The sequence below is a fragment of the Nuphar pumila genome, chromosome 6, assembly GCF_984573655.1.
Source record: "Nuphar pumila chromosome 6, dmNupPumi1.hap1.1, whole genome shotgun sequence".
NCBI lineage: Eukaryota > Viridiplantae > Streptophyta > Magnoliopsida > Nymphaeales > Nymphaeaceae > Nuphar > Nuphar pumila.
This window is the reverse complement of record NC_143254.1, coordinates 8,368,663-8,388,046: the sequence shown is the minus strand read 5'-3', so window position 1 is coordinate 8,388,046 and position 19,384 is coordinate 8,368,663. Positions and strand designations below refer to the sequence as shown.

The 19,384-nt window shown below is 38.2% G+C and overlaps 1 protein-coding gene across 1 annotated transcript; it reads right to left on the bottom strand.

Moving 5' to 3' along the window:
* Positions 1–2,392: 2,392 nt before the first annotated feature.
* LOC149833828 (DUF21 domain-containing protein At4g14240-like) lies at positions 2,393–9,186 on the bottom strand. The gene is made up of 13 exons (XM_090009876.1): positions 8,943–9,186; positions 7,727–7,803; positions 6,579–6,662; positions 6,321–6,434; positions 5,868–5,954; positions 5,663–5,734; positions 4,528–4,595; positions 4,167–4,254; positions 3,986–4,059; positions 3,520–3,898; positions 3,253–3,299; positions 3,009–3,090; positions 2,393–2,617 (listed from the first exon to the last, which is right to left on the bottom strand). Exons 1-13 carry the CDS (start codon positions 9,184–9,186, stop codon positions 2,576–2,578), a joined length of 1,458 nt encoding a protein of 485 aa, XP_089866002.1. The 3' UTR covers positions 2,393–2,575.
* Positions 9,187–19,384: the final 10,198 nt, after the last annotated feature.

The following is a 19,384-nucleotide window of genomic DNA, read 5'->3' as shown; positions in this document are numbered from 1 at the left end:
GTATTGATTTGAACTTTTTCAAATAACATAAATGTTTAATTAAGGGTTTAAGTTTTTTTTGTATTCTTTTTCTTAGGATCTATATGATAATAGCATGAATGTTTTGATTTTAGGGATTTTATTTGTTTTTTTAGCATAATGCATAAGATTTTTATTTTTAAATGGCATAAATATTTAATTAGAGCTTTAAGTTTTTTTGTATGTTTTTTAATTAGCATTAGGCATCTAATGTGTGCTTGATTTTAGTTAGAATATTAGTATTTTTTTTTCAACGAAGGTAAATCCATGTTTTTTTAGAGATTAGAGTATTGGTTTGCATTTGTTCAAAATGATGCAACTGTTTAATTACAATTTTTGGCTTTTCTTGTGTTATTTTTCTTTTTGTATATAATTAAGCAACATTCCATTAATGAAAGCTTGATTTTGGTAATTGCTTATCAAGCCCCCAAATCATTGATTTTTGTTAGAATTTAAGTTTTTTGTTTGTTTTTAAATGCCATGAGTAGGGGTGCCAATCGTGTCGGGTTGGCGGGTCGACCCGACGGGTTGGCGGGTTAGCATACCTCAACCCGAACCCGGCCCGTTTATTAAACGAGTCGGCTGTGGCAAACACGAACCCGGCCCATTTAATAAACGGGTAACCCGACATGACCCGCCAACCCATTTAATAAATGGGTTGGGTCGGGTAAACGGGTTCTCATGTTTGTGGGTCGGGTTGACAGGTTGGCGGGTCGGGTTGGCGGGTTGACCCACCCACCTAACCCGTTTACTAAACGGGTCAGCCAGGTTGGCAGGTTGGCATACCCCTAACATGAACCCAACCCGTTTAATAAACGGGTTAGGCGGGTCAACCCGTTTATTAAACGGGTTCGTTTTTTTCCAAACCCGAACCCGCCTAAGAGTCGGGTTGGCGGGTCGTGTCAGGTTTTGCCACCCCTAACCATGAGTATTCAATTAGGCACTTTTGTCTTTTTTTATCAACATTAAGCACAATTTCATGAATGCATGTTTGATTTTGGTTAGAATTTTAAAGGTTTTATATATTTTTTTCAATTATCATATCTATGATCATGTTGTTAGAATTTAAGGTTTTAAATTTTTTTTACTGTGTATTTGTGCCTACCCAGTTTAGATTCTTGGTTCCGCCTCTGTTCGAGTTGATAGGTGGCTGAAAAATGACAAGGTATTAAAATAAAAGCAAAAAAATTGCCTAACTACTTTTCGGTCATCTGCTAGCCCAAAAGTGGCCAGACTGATAGTCATACCAGCCGGTAGCACCCGGCCATTTTTTGGCTGGTAGATGGCCAGAAAATGGCCAAGCACTGAAATAAAAGCAAGAAACAAAAAGAGAAAAACGTTTGGCCATTTTATGATCATCTACCTACCAGAAATGGCTGGCCTGACACTGGCTGGCACGGCCCGTGCCAGTCCAGCCGATAGATGGCCAGACGTGGCCAAAACCTTACAAAAAAAAATGTAAAAAGTTTCGGTCATTTCCGGCAGGAAAATGGCCAGCATGGTACCACCAGCCTTGAGCGGTACCATGCCAACCATTTTTCAGCTGGTCGCCAACCACAAAACAGCCAGCGTATAGGGTTGCAAATGAGCCAAATTCAGGAAGGAGATTTTGCAAATTTTGGCTGTCACATTCGACTCTACAATGTATTTTGGGATTAGAAGTGCGAACTATTTGCATCCCTACACGTGCGATCCCATAAAATGCCCAAAAATAGGTCTATTTGAGTGTGTGAGAAGAGGGCAATGATCCCTCTACACACGATAAACCCAGTTTTGGGTTGTGAAAATTTGCCAAGAGCAGATTTTTCATAAACTAGATTTTCAAATAAAACCTGGTTTGCCAAAAGTAGGTTTTTGGCATCCAAACTAAGATGTCAACGGATAGGGTTTGGTTTGGACCGAAATGAAACCAGACTTGAACCTGATTTTCGGGTATGATATCAGGTCCAGATCCAGGTCTAATCAAGTTCTCTATAAAAGAAACCATACCCAGACCCAATAAGAACTAAATGAATCAGACCCCGTAAAATAATATTTATTATCTTTTTTACATTGAAAATTTTCAGGTCGGTCCCAGGTCTGGTATAAAATTTCACAAACTATATCTGGATCCATGTATTAATCAGACCGGGTCCGAAACTGGGTCTTAATCAGGTCTTATTTTTTATCACCATACCTGGACCCTATAAGATTTGTTAAAAAACTGAAAAACAAAAAAGCAAAGGCGAGGTTTTCTTGTTGTTTTATACAATTTACCAAGTAATAATCAAGAGAGAGAGAGAGAGATGAACTGGGATACCATTTCTTACGAAGAAAAACTACATACATATCAAAAGGACAAAAAACTTAACTTAGATTCAACTCACAAGTGGGTTGAAGCATCCGACCGTCCCATCTTATTTGATGACCCATACCGCCTTCATCATCCACCATTTTACAAGAAATTACACAAGATGGCAGACAAAGCTCTCTTGAGTACGTGTGTTTCCTTATCATCAGCTTTTTTGTGCCCAGGCCGAATTCAGTCCGAATTCAGTTCTTCATCAGCTGTATTCTTTTAGACAGAGTTAGCAACTGCACCTTGTCGATTTTGGATTCTCTGGAGAAGGAGCCAGAATTTAGTCACTGATCCAGAAACAAAGATTATAGAAGGTGCAAATGACTAATCCTTGTAGCTTACTCCTAATGGATACTCAAAAGCATGAATGTCCAGGAAACGAAAAGGGGGAAAAAAGGCAAAAACTACAGAAGAAAAAAGTGTTCAGAAGACTAGGTTCTTTCATTTTCCAAGTGGGCACCTAGAAGATGCAGAATAAGCAAGAAGATAATGTGTCAGGAAAGATTGTAACTAAAGAATTAAACTATGTAACTTATTAGCGGTGATCACGTATTAGAACTTCATCAACCAGAAGATGATAGTCTTATTCAGGCTACTTTGTTTGGATGTATCATTGAAAGGATATGATGTGATAGAGAAGAGAATCACGCACTCCTGGCTTCTGCACAGTTAACCTCCTAGAAGATGGGGCTCGAGCAACAGATGAGACAGCAGCTGCTGCTGCAACACGAATCCTGAAAATGCATCAAGTTCCAGGTTAAAGATTCAGGAGTCTGCAGGTTCAATAGCCTCCAAAGCAGAGATGTGCTTTCGCAACTCCATACTGTCAACTCCCATAAAGCGTTCACCTTGGAAAGTTGCATCATTTGATAGAAGGGCATATTGATTTCTCGTACCTTTTGTGAACATCGACATATTCATCTGTCTCATCGACAATTTCCTCCTGCATTGAAGAAGAAAGCAAGAAGTTGGTTAACTGGGCATGAAAGAAAATTCATACATCCTGTTAGGGATTGTTTTGCTTGTTACAGGGGCGAAATGAAACAAAAGCAGTACAAATAGGCAATGTATTACAGGTTGCAGGAATTAAAGGAGGTAAAGGCCACCAAAGTGTCTCATAACAGCCTTTAAAAAAAAAAGTGTCTCATAACAGTCAGATTTACCTGCAAAAGTTCTTCAAACACATCCTCCAGGGTGATGATACCAATGACTTCTCCATCTTCAATATCCTCTGAAAATTGCGCCTCCACATTGATTGCCCCATCGACCAGCTGATAAGAAGAAGGTTTATTTTCAAGGGCCTGAATATTTGTTCCTCTCTCCACATCAATAACATGTTCTGAATTCTCATCCTGCTTCCGCAGCAATGGAGAGATAAGGGAAGAGTCTTCATTGCTAACTTTGTTCTCTTCAGATTTCTCACTATCTGCACTTGCTGGAGGAATTTTAGCCTTTACTCTAGTCTTCACGACAGCAGCCATGTGGCTGCTTCCTTTCTGAAATTCATTCAGAATGTCATACAGAGGCATGTCTCCTGGTACCCTGTTTAAAGAAGAACGAAAATTATAACTCAAGCCAAATGTATTTTTGCAAGAAATGAATATTGGAACAGTCAATTTTGTTGCAAACCTTGGAATTCTCCTGATGGTGACAGCACTTACAGCAGTCTCTGTCTCAGCACGCACTGTTAGAAGACTCTTCACCTATCCCAAACAGAGATTAGCCTGGATTCAGCAAACACAAGCCAGCAAAATGATAGTAGTGATACCAACTACAAAAACAGCTTAGGGCTTCTTTTAGCGCAACCTACCAAGAGAAGCCCAATAATGTTTTTTGGATTTCCAGAATACACAGGAACTCGACTGTGCCCTCTAGCAAGGATTTTCCCCATTGCTTCCCTGATACCAGAAAATCAGATAACCATTGGAGCCTTATACCTTTAATAACAATGAGTAACATATCATCTAGAGGAAGATCAGAATTTCCTTCCCAATATGCTACACGATCTCAAAGAAGGAACTTATGTAATAGTAGCTAGATCTTGACTCATAACATTACAACCTATGTAAATGGAATACTGTTACTCAAATGAATATGAAAAGGTATTGCTGACAATAATACCAAAACAACTTCGGAAATGGATACGTGGTCCATAAGGTGCAAAGATTCACCAGTCCAACTTTGAGTTAACATCCAATGAAAATGTTGATTCTATGGGTGTCATGGCCTCCTCAGCAGTCTGTTTAATCAAATTAAAGAACATAAGAACATAAACTCTAAACGGTATACTCATTCATGCATACAAGAGAACTTCTATGAGAGCATCAAACAAATAGTTTTACTTTCTTGTCTAAATCAGGCCTGCAAGCGGGATGCTGTTCCCATCTAACACCCACTTTGATGCAGGGTTGCTTTATAAAAAAAATCAAAATAACATGAAAAGCTTCTTCGGTTATAATGTCATTTAGTTCTTTCTACTAGATTAGAGTTAGAGAGGGAGAGATCTATATTTTTATACTTTTTTAAGGAAATAAAGATTGGACTCAAGTCTTAACTCCCTCCTTCCTCATACCTCCACTAAAAGATACTCTATTTTATAGTAAGGTTTAGATTTTAATCCAAAAATTGATAATTATGTTTCTTATTTGATTTAGATCCCTTGTTGGGAGAGCGGTTTTGGCTACCTAAAAATAACTCATTTTCGTTTTTAAAATGTACATTGTTCAAACATTTGATAATAAGTAATAACCTTCCACTGGCTCTAACAGGGAAAGAAAGGTAACCTGACAAGTTAAGATTCCTGCTTGATGCTACTCAAAATAAGCCTATATTTAAAACATCAGCATTATGTCAAAATATACATCCCATCAGTTCAATTGTGCCATAGCAGCACTACAGAGAAATATCAAGACAGGTGCTTCTTTTATATATTTGAAAAGATTATCAAAACATACACTTCCCCCACAACATCCATTAGCCATTAGAAGGAAGAAAATAGATAATATTTTATTAAGTGCAATATGAGCCCCAAATTCTTTGGAAAAGTAGTCTAAGAAAGATAAATAAAACTGCCTTACATTAGAAAGCATGGACCACATTTATCCTAACATGTCTATAATATAGCAAAGAAAGCAAATCAAACAGAGAAGAACACCAAATCTTTTATCACATGGCATTAAATAAACAAATCATACAATTGCCAGGGGTTTCACACTGTTCACGATTATACTACGTTACTAGGGTGAAAAAACATAATAACAAATGGGTGCTACCTTATCTTGAACAAAACCTTTTTGTAATCTATACCTTTTCAGTCAGATCAAGCGCACCACTTATAATTGTTGTCTCATCATGTGTTAGCTCCCCACCCTTACCAGCCTGGGGCAGATTGCGACAAACAATATCTCAACTCATGGATCAGTAATTCAGGCCTAGAGCAACAAGATCATTGGCCATGCCATCACAGAGCATAACTAACACAAAAAACAGTTTTATTTAGAGTTAAAGATACCTCTTTACCGTGGATAGAAACAAGGGCCTTTAGTTGAGCACGCCTGAAAAGTGCAGATTCATTATGCCCAAGCACAAAATCGAGGATCTACAATAACAGAAAAGTTGAAAGAAAAGGAATGAAATCTCTCTTTAAAATCAATATTATAGCATAAAAATTTCCCTAAGTCTATCTCAGCTTGACGAAACCAGAGAACATTTCTGTGTAATATTGATTATAAACTTCGAGGTTCCTTAAAACAGTAACCAGCAGTCAAAATGCTTGCATAATATATCAGCAAACACTTCTCTAAGAGTTATTGAAATAACAACTCTAAGGATAGACTTTTGATCACGTGTGCAAGGTTAATAATTCACCTCAAAGCCAATCACAGTCTAGTACACCATCTACATCTAGTACATCATTTATAAAACTGTCAACTAACAAAACTGACTTTTTAAGCAAAGAAGTCACCTTCCCAATAGGATAAGCTATCGGATAGCAGATTATCATTAGAATACGAACAAGCCAAACAAAATTTGCACCCACTGCAAGTCCATATCTTGAACAGATGGCCTGTGGAATGATCTGCAAAAAGTTGAACATGACATGCATAAAATCACTCATGATATTAGGAGCAAGCTATATAAACAATATGCTATACATGATTAAAATAAAAAAAGGCATCATAATAGCCGCTCATGATTATGTATATAGGATGTGCCATCTTACCTCCCCAAAAGCTAAAACAAATGTGACAGACAAAACCACTGCAACAAATGGGTGGAAAATCTTATCCAGATAAATTGGGAGAGCCTGAAAGAAGCAATATATAGAAATTTCAAATCAGCTATTAATCATGATAAGCTATCAGTAGCTGTTAATTAGAAAAATAACATATAAAAATTCCAATAATGTAAACGCTGAATGTTCTCTCTTGAGATTCTGTTCTTTGTTCTCTAGGCCAAATTTCATATGCTCATATTGCCCACAGAGTGGTAACATCTGTTCTCTGTAAATTAATCAACAATGCCCAAACAATATAAACATTATATCCTTTGCCTAAAATGCATTCATCATTTCAACAAATGGCAAGGTATATGGGAGAATCTTATTAACTATTTCAATGGATAAGGCTATGGGATATTGAACAGGGCAATTCTCATGAAGTTCCAAATTTAGGAGGAATTAGAATACATAGGGAATGCAGTTAGGAAGTGAAGATTTGAGTATTATATCATATGGAGCACCAATAAAACCAAATCTAAAAAGCAAGCTTGGTCATACAGCATGATGCATTCAACATTCTTTGTGAAGGTGACGCTTTATAGGCATGAACTTTACTCTCCCAGATATTGAACCTCAAAGCAGCTGCACAAGGACCCAACTTAATCAGTTCCTTTTTTACTCGGTTTCTTCCCCTTCTCTCTTCAAGATAGACCAATCTGTTGTCCAAACGAATTCTCCCACAATGATCTTTGACGGAATCTAACATTGTTGGCAGATGACTAGGTGATATCTACAATCCTATTGCTTGGGAAGGATGTTTAGAATCATAAGCTTCTCTTGGCTAGGGTAGAATCATGGACTTGGACAAGATGTAGGCATATCAATACCATCAGGTCATTTGATCATTTCATGGCTGTTCTCCATTTCCAAAGTATGAAAGTATTAGGAGTGCAGGACATGCTTTTGCAGATATGCAGAAAGCAATATGGACCAACCAAACGTCACGTTTGGTTCGCATCAGTCAAAGGAAAAGTCCTTAAATTGTGTTTTTGTGTCTTCAATGGGCAGAATATAAAACAGAGCATCACTAAATAAATGAATTAATGAACATCTCATGCGTCCTTTTTTCTGAAGTTCAGCAAAGGAAATACCTCCATCGCACATGCATTGCATAGAAGCAGTGTCACGAGAAGGTGGTGCTGCTTCTGAACAACTGGAAGGATAGCAGCTGCAGAGAAAAAACAGTTCGTAAACTAAAAGAACCAAATCCACGACAACAATTCATTCAATGCGGCAACCACAGAAACACCACATAATAATAATAATAATAATAATAATTGGGATTTATTTGCTACAATCAATTGTACCTGCAATATAGTTGGGATCTCATGAGGATACAAGTCGTTTTGATTCAATCCAACCTCGTATATGCGTTCTGCATGGTTGATTTAGTGGGAATCGACCCTTGGATCGTGTTTTTTTGACAGAGAAACAGGTTTTTTTTTTAGTCACAAACATTTGGCTCATTTACATCCATCGATTTTTGCATTGCCTGAAAAACCTTTACACGCATCAGATTCTGGCGATCCAAAAGCTGATTGCTACTAAAAGGAGTTTTGAGCATAGATTTACCAAAAATACAAAAAAAGGAAACAAGCAGGTTTTGCTTAGTCGATAGGTACAATCGACTGTATCAAATATATATCCTTTCTCTTGTTATTCCAAAATTACACGCACAACAAATCAAATGTACACGCTACGATGGAGTATCAAATATATATCATGCATGAAAACACGCATTTAGAAGAGAGAGAGAGAGAGAGAGAGAGAGAGAGAGATTTCCCTTCCAGAACAAAGATAAATAAAGGCAAAGCTTCCACGAGTGAGCTAAAAAGTAGAAAAACCACAGGGAAAAAAAACAAAGCTAGAAAAAAAAATCTATTCTCCGAAGTCAAATGCAAGCAACAAGAATGATCATCATCATCGTTGTCAACGTCGCCGTTAGCATCAAAGAAAAACCAACTTGCGGCAAATGAGGAGCGCAAGACATCATCAATCCAGCACATGCACGCATGCACGCACACGCGCATGCAATGCACGAACGGGAAAGAAAAGGTAAACCTTAAATCTTGATTGCTCCCAAAATTGAAAAGCAAAAACCACGATTCCCACGCTTATAAAGCAATAAACAAGCAACAAGAAAACACTACGAACCACATTGTGCAAAACCCTAAGCTACATCGACGAAATGAAACAACCCGGACTTCAAGAAAACCTCAAAATCCAATGAAAAAGAAAAGGAAGAAAGAAGAGACCGGCGAGAAGAAAGAGAAGAGAGAACGATCGGGAGAGGAGACAGAGACGCACCAGCCTGCTTCTTCTCGAGGGAGGTGCCGCTGCGCTCGAGGATCTCGAGATCGACGAGGCCGAGGGACATGAGCCCAAGTGTGAGTCCGGACATGATTCCGGCGAAGAGCACCAGGAGGCAGGAGACGCCGGCGTCGACGAACCACCAGAAGGACCCGAAGGCCACGTCCTCCGCGTCCAGCACGAACCCTCCCCCGACCTTCGTCACCATCCTAGCCACCACGACCGCGTTGATCAGCATCATCTCTCTCGCTATCTCTGTCTTCTTCCTTCTCCACCCTCCCCTTCTTTGCCAGATCACTTCTCTCGCTCTCTGTAACTTCCTTTTTTTAACAAAAATAAAAGAGGGACGGTGTTTAGTAGCGTTCGCTGCTATGTATTCGGAAGAGAACTTTCGTTGACGGGAAGCTTCAATTGCTGGAATAGCCCTGAAGTTTTGTTTTATGACAGAAATGTCCCTATCTGTGAGATCCATTGGGGAAAAAAAGAAATGGTTGGATATAACTTACTGTATATTCAAAAAATTTATGACAGAATTTTTTTTTTTTTTGCATATTCAAAATCATTGATTCTCAAATCAATTTAAACTTCACAATATATTTGTGACTGATATTTTTACAAATATATTGCAAACCTCTTAACATTTGCACAAATATACAAATATGTTATGAATTTTTTATGCTTGGCCTGTGCCTCGATTCCAAGCTATGTTAGGGTTACACAGGAACCGTTCGATGGATCGGACAGTTTCGGGTTAAGTTGAACAAGTATACATATTTGACTGGTTTATATATTCTAGTTATCTTAACTTTTATACATTAAAATTATAAAGAATATATTTTTAGACAATACTTATTTAAAAACTTCTTGCTAGTGTTGTTTGTAAACCCATGTTGGAAGCAGTGATGGGACTTCATGGTGTCTATATCAATCTCTGCAGTTCATTCAAAAAATATATATATCTACAGTTTGGTAGTCTTAAGCTGAGGGGCCAGGATCGAATCTCACTGACTTTGTTCTATCATGGCTAGAGCACCCATGAGTGAGTGGTTGTATAACTCTGAGTTTTACATCTCAAGAAGCAAGCCTAATAAATGATCTGGTTCTCCTTTATCTTCAAAAAAGTTTGCTGGTCTTCATTTTGGAATGAGAAGGTAGACCAAGGGGAGATGATGAATTTCAACTTCTCTTCCAAAAAATGCTTTTATGAAATTTTTGTCAACACCATTTTTTCAGAACCAATACTAGTTAAAATATCGGACTTCTTTTTTAATACAACAGAAAGACGATGGTTGGTCATGAGTTTAGAAAACGTCTAGCTGATCATGGTTATGTATCCAACAATATGCTCGAATCTTAAAAAACCCAAAATATTTTATTTACAAGTATTTATTACAAAATCGTAATGCTTGGTAGAGTCTACGTAAGCCACAGCTTGGTGAAACCTTAGATCTTGACATTGTTCTGCTTTGTACCTCGCATAACAAGTCAGTTACCTGAATTCTCCAATAACGAGGTTCGTACCGTACCTGACTAGTAGAAAAGCATTTGAGTTCTAACAAGTACAATTTGCTAAAACACAATTAGCCATTCAAGGATTGTAATTGAAAACATCAATTTCGGATCATAGCACAAGTCTTTGCAGCTTAGCATTGTATCATTTACAGGTACTCCTGCACCGAAGCATGTGCTCCTCAATCTCATATTAACTATGCGAACACAATTTAGGTCTTTCACCTATTCAATCCAATAGTATATTGAGACAAATGCCTTATATAAGATGATGCATAATTGGCACTAACGTACATTCATTCATTCATTTATCAATGAACCTATAACTAATGCATTGTTTCAATATTTAACTAGATCACAGCTTGTACAATGAGAAAAATAATTTCGACAATCAACATTTGGGTATCTTTTATGTTATGCATTTTCATGTTTAGATACCTAAATGACTCTACCCATAGTGGGATGATAAATTTTGCTGAGAGAACCTATGCTAGGTTGTTTCGGATGCATCTTACTGTTGTAGTTGAAGTCTATCGCCTAGGATAAATGGATAGCCTGACCTTCTAACCTTCGAGTGACGGAAGACTGTTGAACACTTTGGTCCATAACAATATATGTCACTCGAGTGGTACTACCATCATCTTCATGATGAGTGTAAGTCTTGAAGGGGTTTGATGGCATAATCTTGATTAGAAGAATGTCGAGTGCCTCATATGCAACCAATGCATCACACAAGAAGGGCAATATGAACCCAACCCCCACTCAATCAATTATGAAGCATGAGTTTTATCTCATGTAGGCATGGACCATCATTATGTTTGTTTATATGCATGCAGACATTACTCTTGGCACCTTTGGCCTTCTTGAGAGTTTCACCAATTCGAGTGGATGACCAACTCTGGCACAATGACACTTATGAGTACTATTCTTAAAATGGTGGATCACAGATGCTTGCATATGATGTGATCATTTTTCATGAACTGTCTAGGCATTATTAGCCTTTATGAGCACCAACTTGAAGAGGCATAATAACCACCACTCTTGCACAGTGGCACCTATGAGTACTTTGCCTAATTTCAGCGCAGCCTACCCTGACACAACAACACTTACAAGTACTTCACCTGCTCGAGGTGGCATAAACTAAGGAGTAAGACCCTATATCATACACATAGGAACATAGTTGCAAGGATACACGAGTGGACAAATGGCGCAAAAGCACACAGTAGCATAGATGGTGTAAATCGAAGACTAAGACCCTATAACATAAATTTTAGCATATTATTACTGATGTCATCAACGTACAAACCTACCTTGTATTCGTAGATGAGGCTAAGCATAAGGTCGTTCCTAGGTCATGGCCGGCACATATTCATCATTTATGGTCACGATAAGGTTGATTTGATTGAGAACAAGTATAGAGAAAGAAAAGAGAGTGATAGAGGTGGCGACAACTCGTGAGGTGCACCTTTATTTATTTGGCTCATGAAAAGAGCGAGAAACAAGGGATATTGGTTAAGAACGGTTAAACCTAGCTTAGGTCAAAGTAGGCTCGACCCACTAGGTTGAGCTTAGTACTGGTTAGAGAGACCCAGGCCTAGGTTCAGTCTGGTCCAACTAGGTTAGAAAACACTACAAGAAAATTGTTAATTAGCGACGGAAATTAGCGACGGAACAAATCCGTCGCTAATTAGCGACAGATTAGCTAGAGATAGAATCTGTCGCTAATTCACGACGGATTAGCGAGGAAACAAATTTCATCGCTAATCTGTCGCTACTTAGCGACGGATTAGCGACTAAATTTTTTGTCGTTACTCTTTATTACAAGAACACCATTTTAGCGATGGATTTAGAGAGGGAAATCTGTCGTCTCTAATCCGTCGCTAATTAGCGACGGCGTAGCGACAGAATATATTCCGTCGCGTTTTTTGTATTTTGATTTAGCGACGGAATGTTTCCGTCGCTAAATGTCGCATAAATCCCTAATCCCATCCCTCTTTCTCTTTTTCCTGTTTCGCTGTATTGCTCCCGCCCGCCGCCCTCTCCCTCCCGCCGCCCGTCGGCTCTCGCCACCGTCCGGCCGCCGCCGCCTCGCCGACGATCCTCGCTGCCGACCTCCCTGCTTGGCTAGCGGCTGCGCCAGGGACCCCGAGCACTGGCGACCCGCCGCCGACCTCTTCCTCCTCCCTGTTGTTCCTCCCTGTGGCTGCTGCCGGGAGGTGTTGTCTCCCCTTCGGTCGCCGGCGACTCGCAACCGGCGTCCTCAGCCGCCGACGACCGACGATCCTCCCTGCAGCCACCTCTTCGCCTCCGCTCTGAGTTCCGGCGACCTAGTGGCCCCCGAGCTTCGCTCCAGGTCTCCCCCTCTCTGTTGTCGACTGCGCCGGCCACCGGCGACCTCGCCAGCCACCGCTCCCCGTCCACCGCTCGCCAGCCGGCGCTCGCCAGCTGCCGCTCCCCGTCAACCTCCCGCCACCGTCCGGCGACGCGCAGGTAATCTTCTTCTTCTTCTTCTTCTTCTTCTTCTTCTTCTTCTTCTTCTTCTTCTTCTTCTTCTTCTTCTTCTTCACGTTGTACGCCTCTTCCCTGCCGGAAACGCAGGGGGTTTAACCCCCTGCCGTGCTTTCCAGCAGGGGGGGTCAACCCCCCATGCCGGAATTGTTTTCTTTAGCATTTGACCATTCCCATGAAGATAAGATTGTTGATCTTTGTGCACTTAGCTCATCACCTTTATCTTTAATCTTTTATAAAATCACTAAATTCTTGGCCCCAAGAATAAAGTTGGGCATCTCTTTTCTTAATTAATTGCACAAGCTCCCTTTTGGCTCAGGAAAGTTTAGTGCTACTATTTTGGAACCTGCATATCTTTGATGTATCTTGGTTTCACTTTGCACTCTTTTGAGTGGCGAACAACTATATTTGATACTTGATGGCAGTAGTTTTGGTTCACTTTCTCATTTTTGTAAAATTTAGAGGTTCCAAATATCATTTTTTTCATCAGAAACATGCACAATACATTTGTGGGGTCAAAACCATAAAAAAACCGAAAAATTCATTTAGCATATTTCATTTAACACGTATATATATTACAGCCAGGTCGGGTGACCTGCCACACTGGAAATTCCTGCTAAACTATAGTTGCCACACCTAGGGCTGTAAACAGATCGAATATGGTTGGATATCCGATCAGACATATGTTATTTTCGGACATGGATCCTTTAAGTAGAATCAGATTATTTTTGGATTCAGGTCAGATTTGGATCAGCAGTTGAAGTCAGATATGGAGTTGATCCTATTGAAAATCCAGCCCAATTGCATTTTTTACATGTAAATAGCTTGCTTTCATTCTTTTTTTGGGGGGGGACCCAGTATTATCATCTGTATTTTGGATTTGGATTTGGATTCAACCTGACCTTCTCGGATCTGATTCGAACCTGGATCTACTATTTACATTTTGGATATGAAAAGATTCGGCTCGAATTCGACCGGTTTGCACTTGTTAGTTTGTTCTAGTATGAGTAGTTCATAATTTTTTATCAATTTGTTAGTTTGTTAATGTCTACTCGTAGTTAGTTTTACTTCAATTTGTTTTCTTGAAATCTGGTTAGTTAGAGTATTTCAATCTATTAGTCTTTTATAATTATATTTTTCTTAGATAGATTGGTATTTAATGTTCTCACAATCAGTTAGTTAGATTAGGGCTATTTGAATTCTTTATGATAGTGGTGGTTAAACGGAGTTCACATCTTTTCTAGTAAACTAATTGATTGATTTACTATTCCTTTGCTAAGTAGTTCAGATTAGAAATTGTCTATGACTTTATGTTAGTCGACTGGTTCAACATGTTATAGCTGGTTTGTTAAATTAGCATCTTCTAGTTAGATTTGGCTTAACATATATACTATTTTTCTTTTCTCTTCTTTCAATTAGTTAGAGTTGTTTTAATTTGTTTTAATTTTTTTAGTTAGTGTTTCATCTTGTTTCATGATTAGTTAGTTTGTTACTTAATTTGTTTTGTTTTTGTGCAGATTTTTCAACGGAACCAACTCGTGCTCGGCCACCTGTGGTAAGTAAATGACAAAAACAATGCAAATCAGGTAAATACCCGTGGTGAGTAAGTGATGCAAACGTATCACATGTTATTTAATTTATTGAATGCAACACTTTATTGTTCACACACTCACTTAGTTGTTGATATCTAGGACTGCTTTGTTGGAGTTCGCAGATCATGCTGAGCATGATTTTAATGTAGAAATATGGAAGTGTTCTTATTTTTGGAGTACGGAGTCCATGCTAAGCATGGTAGTAGTTAGTGAGATATTGAAGTGTGTTTGCTGCAGGTACATGTTTGCCATTTATTTGATATGAATGATTATGATGTATTGCAATGTTTGATGTAATTGTATCCATGCTTGCATGTAGTTACTTTCAATTTGATTTTGACTTCCATGTGAAATTTTATAATAAAAGCATGCTTCAAATGATTGTATCGTGTCATTAATAGTTTGCACATGAAAATATTAAGTTATCAATGCATGCATCAAAATTCTTGTTATTGTTTGACATAGTATATTGCATGATAAATTTGATATTTTCTTCATCGTAGCATTCTGATTGTTTTTTTCTTAATTCGTTAGGATACTATTTGTAACATCATACGACAGAATGACTGCAAACCGTGAATGGATGTACCGTAGGATAGTGGACAATGAGTTATCGCATGAATATATGGATGGTGTCAATAGTTTTATTGAATTTGCAACGGCGAGTGTCAGTACGGTAGATCCCACAGGTCGGATTAGGTGTCCCTGCAAGATTTGTAAGAATAATCGATTTGTAGAACCTCATGGCGTTAGACATCACCTATACAGGATGGGTTTTGTGAGTGATTATCAAAACTGGACGTTTCATGGAGAAGAATTTAGAAACGATTTTGATGCACGGGTGAATGTGGTGCACGATAATCCATATACGAATTTGATATTTGATGCTGCAGGAACAGAACTGGGTTCTGCTATGAGTTCTAGTGATGTAAGAACTGCCGTAGATGAAGAATCACCAAACGATGCAGCTAGTAGATTTTATGATTTACTTAAAGATGCTGATGAGCCACTTTGGAACGGTTGTGAGAGTCACACTATCTTGTCTGCAGTTCTTCAACTAATGAATTTGAAGTCCGAGTATAATTTGAGTCAATCATGTTTTGACCGTTTGTGCATGATTGTGAAGAGTATGTTGCCTAAAGATGAGAAATTGCCACAAAATTTCTATCGTGCGAAAGTTATGGTCAACGCTCTAGGTATGGGTTACAAAAAGATTGATGCTTGTCCAAATCACTGCATGTTGTATTTCAAGGAGCAGGAAAATGACATATCATGCCCGTCATGTGGGCATCCTCGGTTCAAGCCAAAGACAAGAGGCAATGGTAGCACGAGATCAAAGGAAGTTTCATACAAGTCGCTACTACGGTGTTATAGAGGAAATAATAGAGTTGACATACTTAGGCATGAATAACAGGGTTACGATATTCAAGTGTCATTGGTTTGATCCAACTGCAACAAGACTCGACAAAGCTTCAGGCATTGTGGAGGTGAATCATAAATCCAGGTTTGGAACATATGAACCATTCATATTAGCCTCGCAAGCTCAACAAGTTTATTATACTTCATATCCGAGTATAAAAAAGTCAGATAGAAATGAATGGTGGGCAGTTTGCAAGGTGAAATCCAAACTATACCCCGAGTATGATCAGTTACAAGAAGATGAGTTAGCTGAAAACAGTGATTACTATCAATCAGATGATGTCTGTGACTTCGCTTATGGTCACGATGTTGCGCATGATATGCATGTCATATCTCCATTGGCTGATGAAACATTCATAGAGGAATGTGATCCAAATGATGTACCAAGTGGATGGGCAAACAATGAAGAAGAAGAAGAAGAAGAAGAAGAAGAAGAAGAAGAAAGTCAAACTAGTGACGAGGAAGAATTCTCAAGCTAGTGAGCAAAATCTTATACTACAAACCTCTATTTAAATGCATTGTAATACTTGATGTGAGTTGTATTGCAATACTTGGTGTGAATGATTAAAAATTTTATTTGAATGTATTGTAATACTTGATACGAATGATTTGAATGATTGTAATACTTGATGTGAATGATTTCAATTATCTGAATGTATTATAATTTATGCAATTAACGAATGATTTGAATTAGTGCAATACTTGATGTCAATGATTTGAATTATTTGAATGCATTGCAATGCTTGATGTGAATGACTTGAATGCATTGTAATACTTGATGTGAATTATTTGAATGTATTGTATGACATATGTTATTTGTTAGAATATGGTTGCTGGAGGTTATAGTGGTCGCTCATCCAGTAGTAGCCAGGCTCAACCTTCATCTTCACAGGCTCCTGTAATAGGTATATCATATAACTAATTAGATGCTTGATTAGTTCAAATGCACATTCTGAGAATTTCTAATATATTTTTTTACAGATGATGTTGCGCCTGTACACGACCCACCTACACCAGTTGATCGCACAAGTCAACAACCAACACAGGAAACAGGGTCTTCTCAGGCTGGCACAAGAAGACTCATTCGAATAGTGTATATCGATAATCGACCGTAAGTATTTTGTTTTCAATTATTGCATATCTTTTAAATATTTTATATTGATATTTACTGTGTAACAATTCATGTGCAACACGAGGTTTGAGCCACAAGAAGTAGTACGGGAGATTAGGAATTCACTTCTTCAACATCTACCAGGACCAGTTGCTCAATGGAAAGAGTACCCAAAGGAGGTGTTAGACAGATTGTGGTCCTCATTCATGGTATACAGTTATTCCTCATAGTTAATGTGTTTCATATTTAATTTATTTAAGCAATGTCTACTAACTTTCTGAAAATATTTGTAGCCTTCGAATCGCTTTGCAACTACGGTGGAAGAAAATGATGCAAGGAAGGTGTGGCAGAAGGTGTCTGCCAATCGATTTGCAGACATGCTGCACACTATAAAGACTGCAGCAAAAAAAGCATCTGGCGTAGTAGATGATCCATTACTGTGGAAGGGCCATGGTCCTATTACTATCAGGAGAGATTACTGGGATGAAATGTGCGATAAGTGGGCGGGAGATGCATTTAAAAATCGCTCTGCGAAGGCTTCACAAAATCGATCGAAGATGCCCGAAGCCCATCTACACATAGGTGGATCTAAGACATTTGGGAGCCACCTAAAGAAAATGGTAACTCATCAATATATAATATTAATTTTATAAGTATTGTTGCAAACTTGTGTACTAAATCTTTTGTCATTTAACTTTGCAGGAAGCAGAAAAAGGAGGCAGTCTACCATATAAGGATGTGTTTGTAGAAACACATAAACGGAAGACCACGGGAGTCTTCGTATCAGAGAAGGCGAGAACGACAACGGTATGTATTAATTCTATTAATAATCATTGCAATATATATACACGTTATCATAATGTTATCATTAATTATTAATGAATACTTTAAACATTATTTTGTAGGAGGCATATGAGCAACAGATGGTAGAGCGATATGGCAAAGACGCTACTCAGCATCCATCATTTGATCCTACAGCATGGGTGACTGCAGTAGGTGAACCCAAAAAAGGTCGCGTGTTCGGGTTTGGGAGTAATATGAACACTTCACCAGTTATTGGTTCTTCCAGTTATGGCTCACCGACTTCTTACGCCGACATAAGCTCCAAGCAGCCGACTATTCTTTCCGGTGATGATGTACGCGAGATCATTAATGAATCACTGAATAACTACTTCCAATACATCGTCGCCCCCTTTCTCCGAAATGAGATCAAGGCCGCTGTTCAGGATAGGGGATCTTCGATTCCAGGTCCCTCTCAGGTATAATCACATATATAGTTTTTTTGACTGTCTTAAAGCACATCTGAGCATGGTAGAATCACATATAGAGTTTTTCTAGATGCCTTAGAACACATATGAACATGCTATAATCACATATTCAATTTTTTTACTGCCTTAGCACACATATGAGCATGATAGAATCACATATAAAGTTGCTTTGCCTGCCTTAGAGCACATATGAGCATGCTATATTCACATATTCAATTTTTTTACTGCCTTAGCACACATACGAGCATGATCGAATCACATATATAGTTTTTTGCCTGCCTTAAAGCACATCTGAGCATGGTAGAATCACATATAGAGTTTTTTTATATGCCTTAGAACACATATGAACATGCTATAATCACATATTCAATTTTTTGACTGCCTTAGCACACATATGAGCATGATAGAATCACATATATATATATATATATATATATATATATATATATATATATATATATATATATATATTTAACTTTTTGTCTGCCTTAGAGCACATATGAGCATGATAGAATCACATATAAAGTTTTTTTGATTGCATTAGAACACATATGAGCATGCTATAATCACATATTCAGTTTTTTGACTGCCTAAGAACACATATGAGCATATTATAATCACATATTCTGTTTTTTGACTGCCTTAGCACACATATGAGCATGCTATAATAACATATAGAGTTTTTTAACTGCCTTAGAACACATATGAACATGTTATATATCATTTATGATAGAATCACATATAAAATTTTTGACTTTGCCTGCCTTAGAGCACATATGAGCATGCTATATTCACATATTCAATTTTTTTACTGCCTTAGCACACATACGAGCATGATCGAATCACATATATAGGTTTTTGCCTGCCTTAAAGCACATCTGAGCATGGTAGAATCACATATAGAGTTTTTTTAGATGCCTTAGAACACATATGAACATGCTATAATCACATATTCAATTTTTTGACTGCCTTAGCACACATATGAGCATGATAGAATCACATATAGAGTTTTTTTATTGCCTTAGATCACAC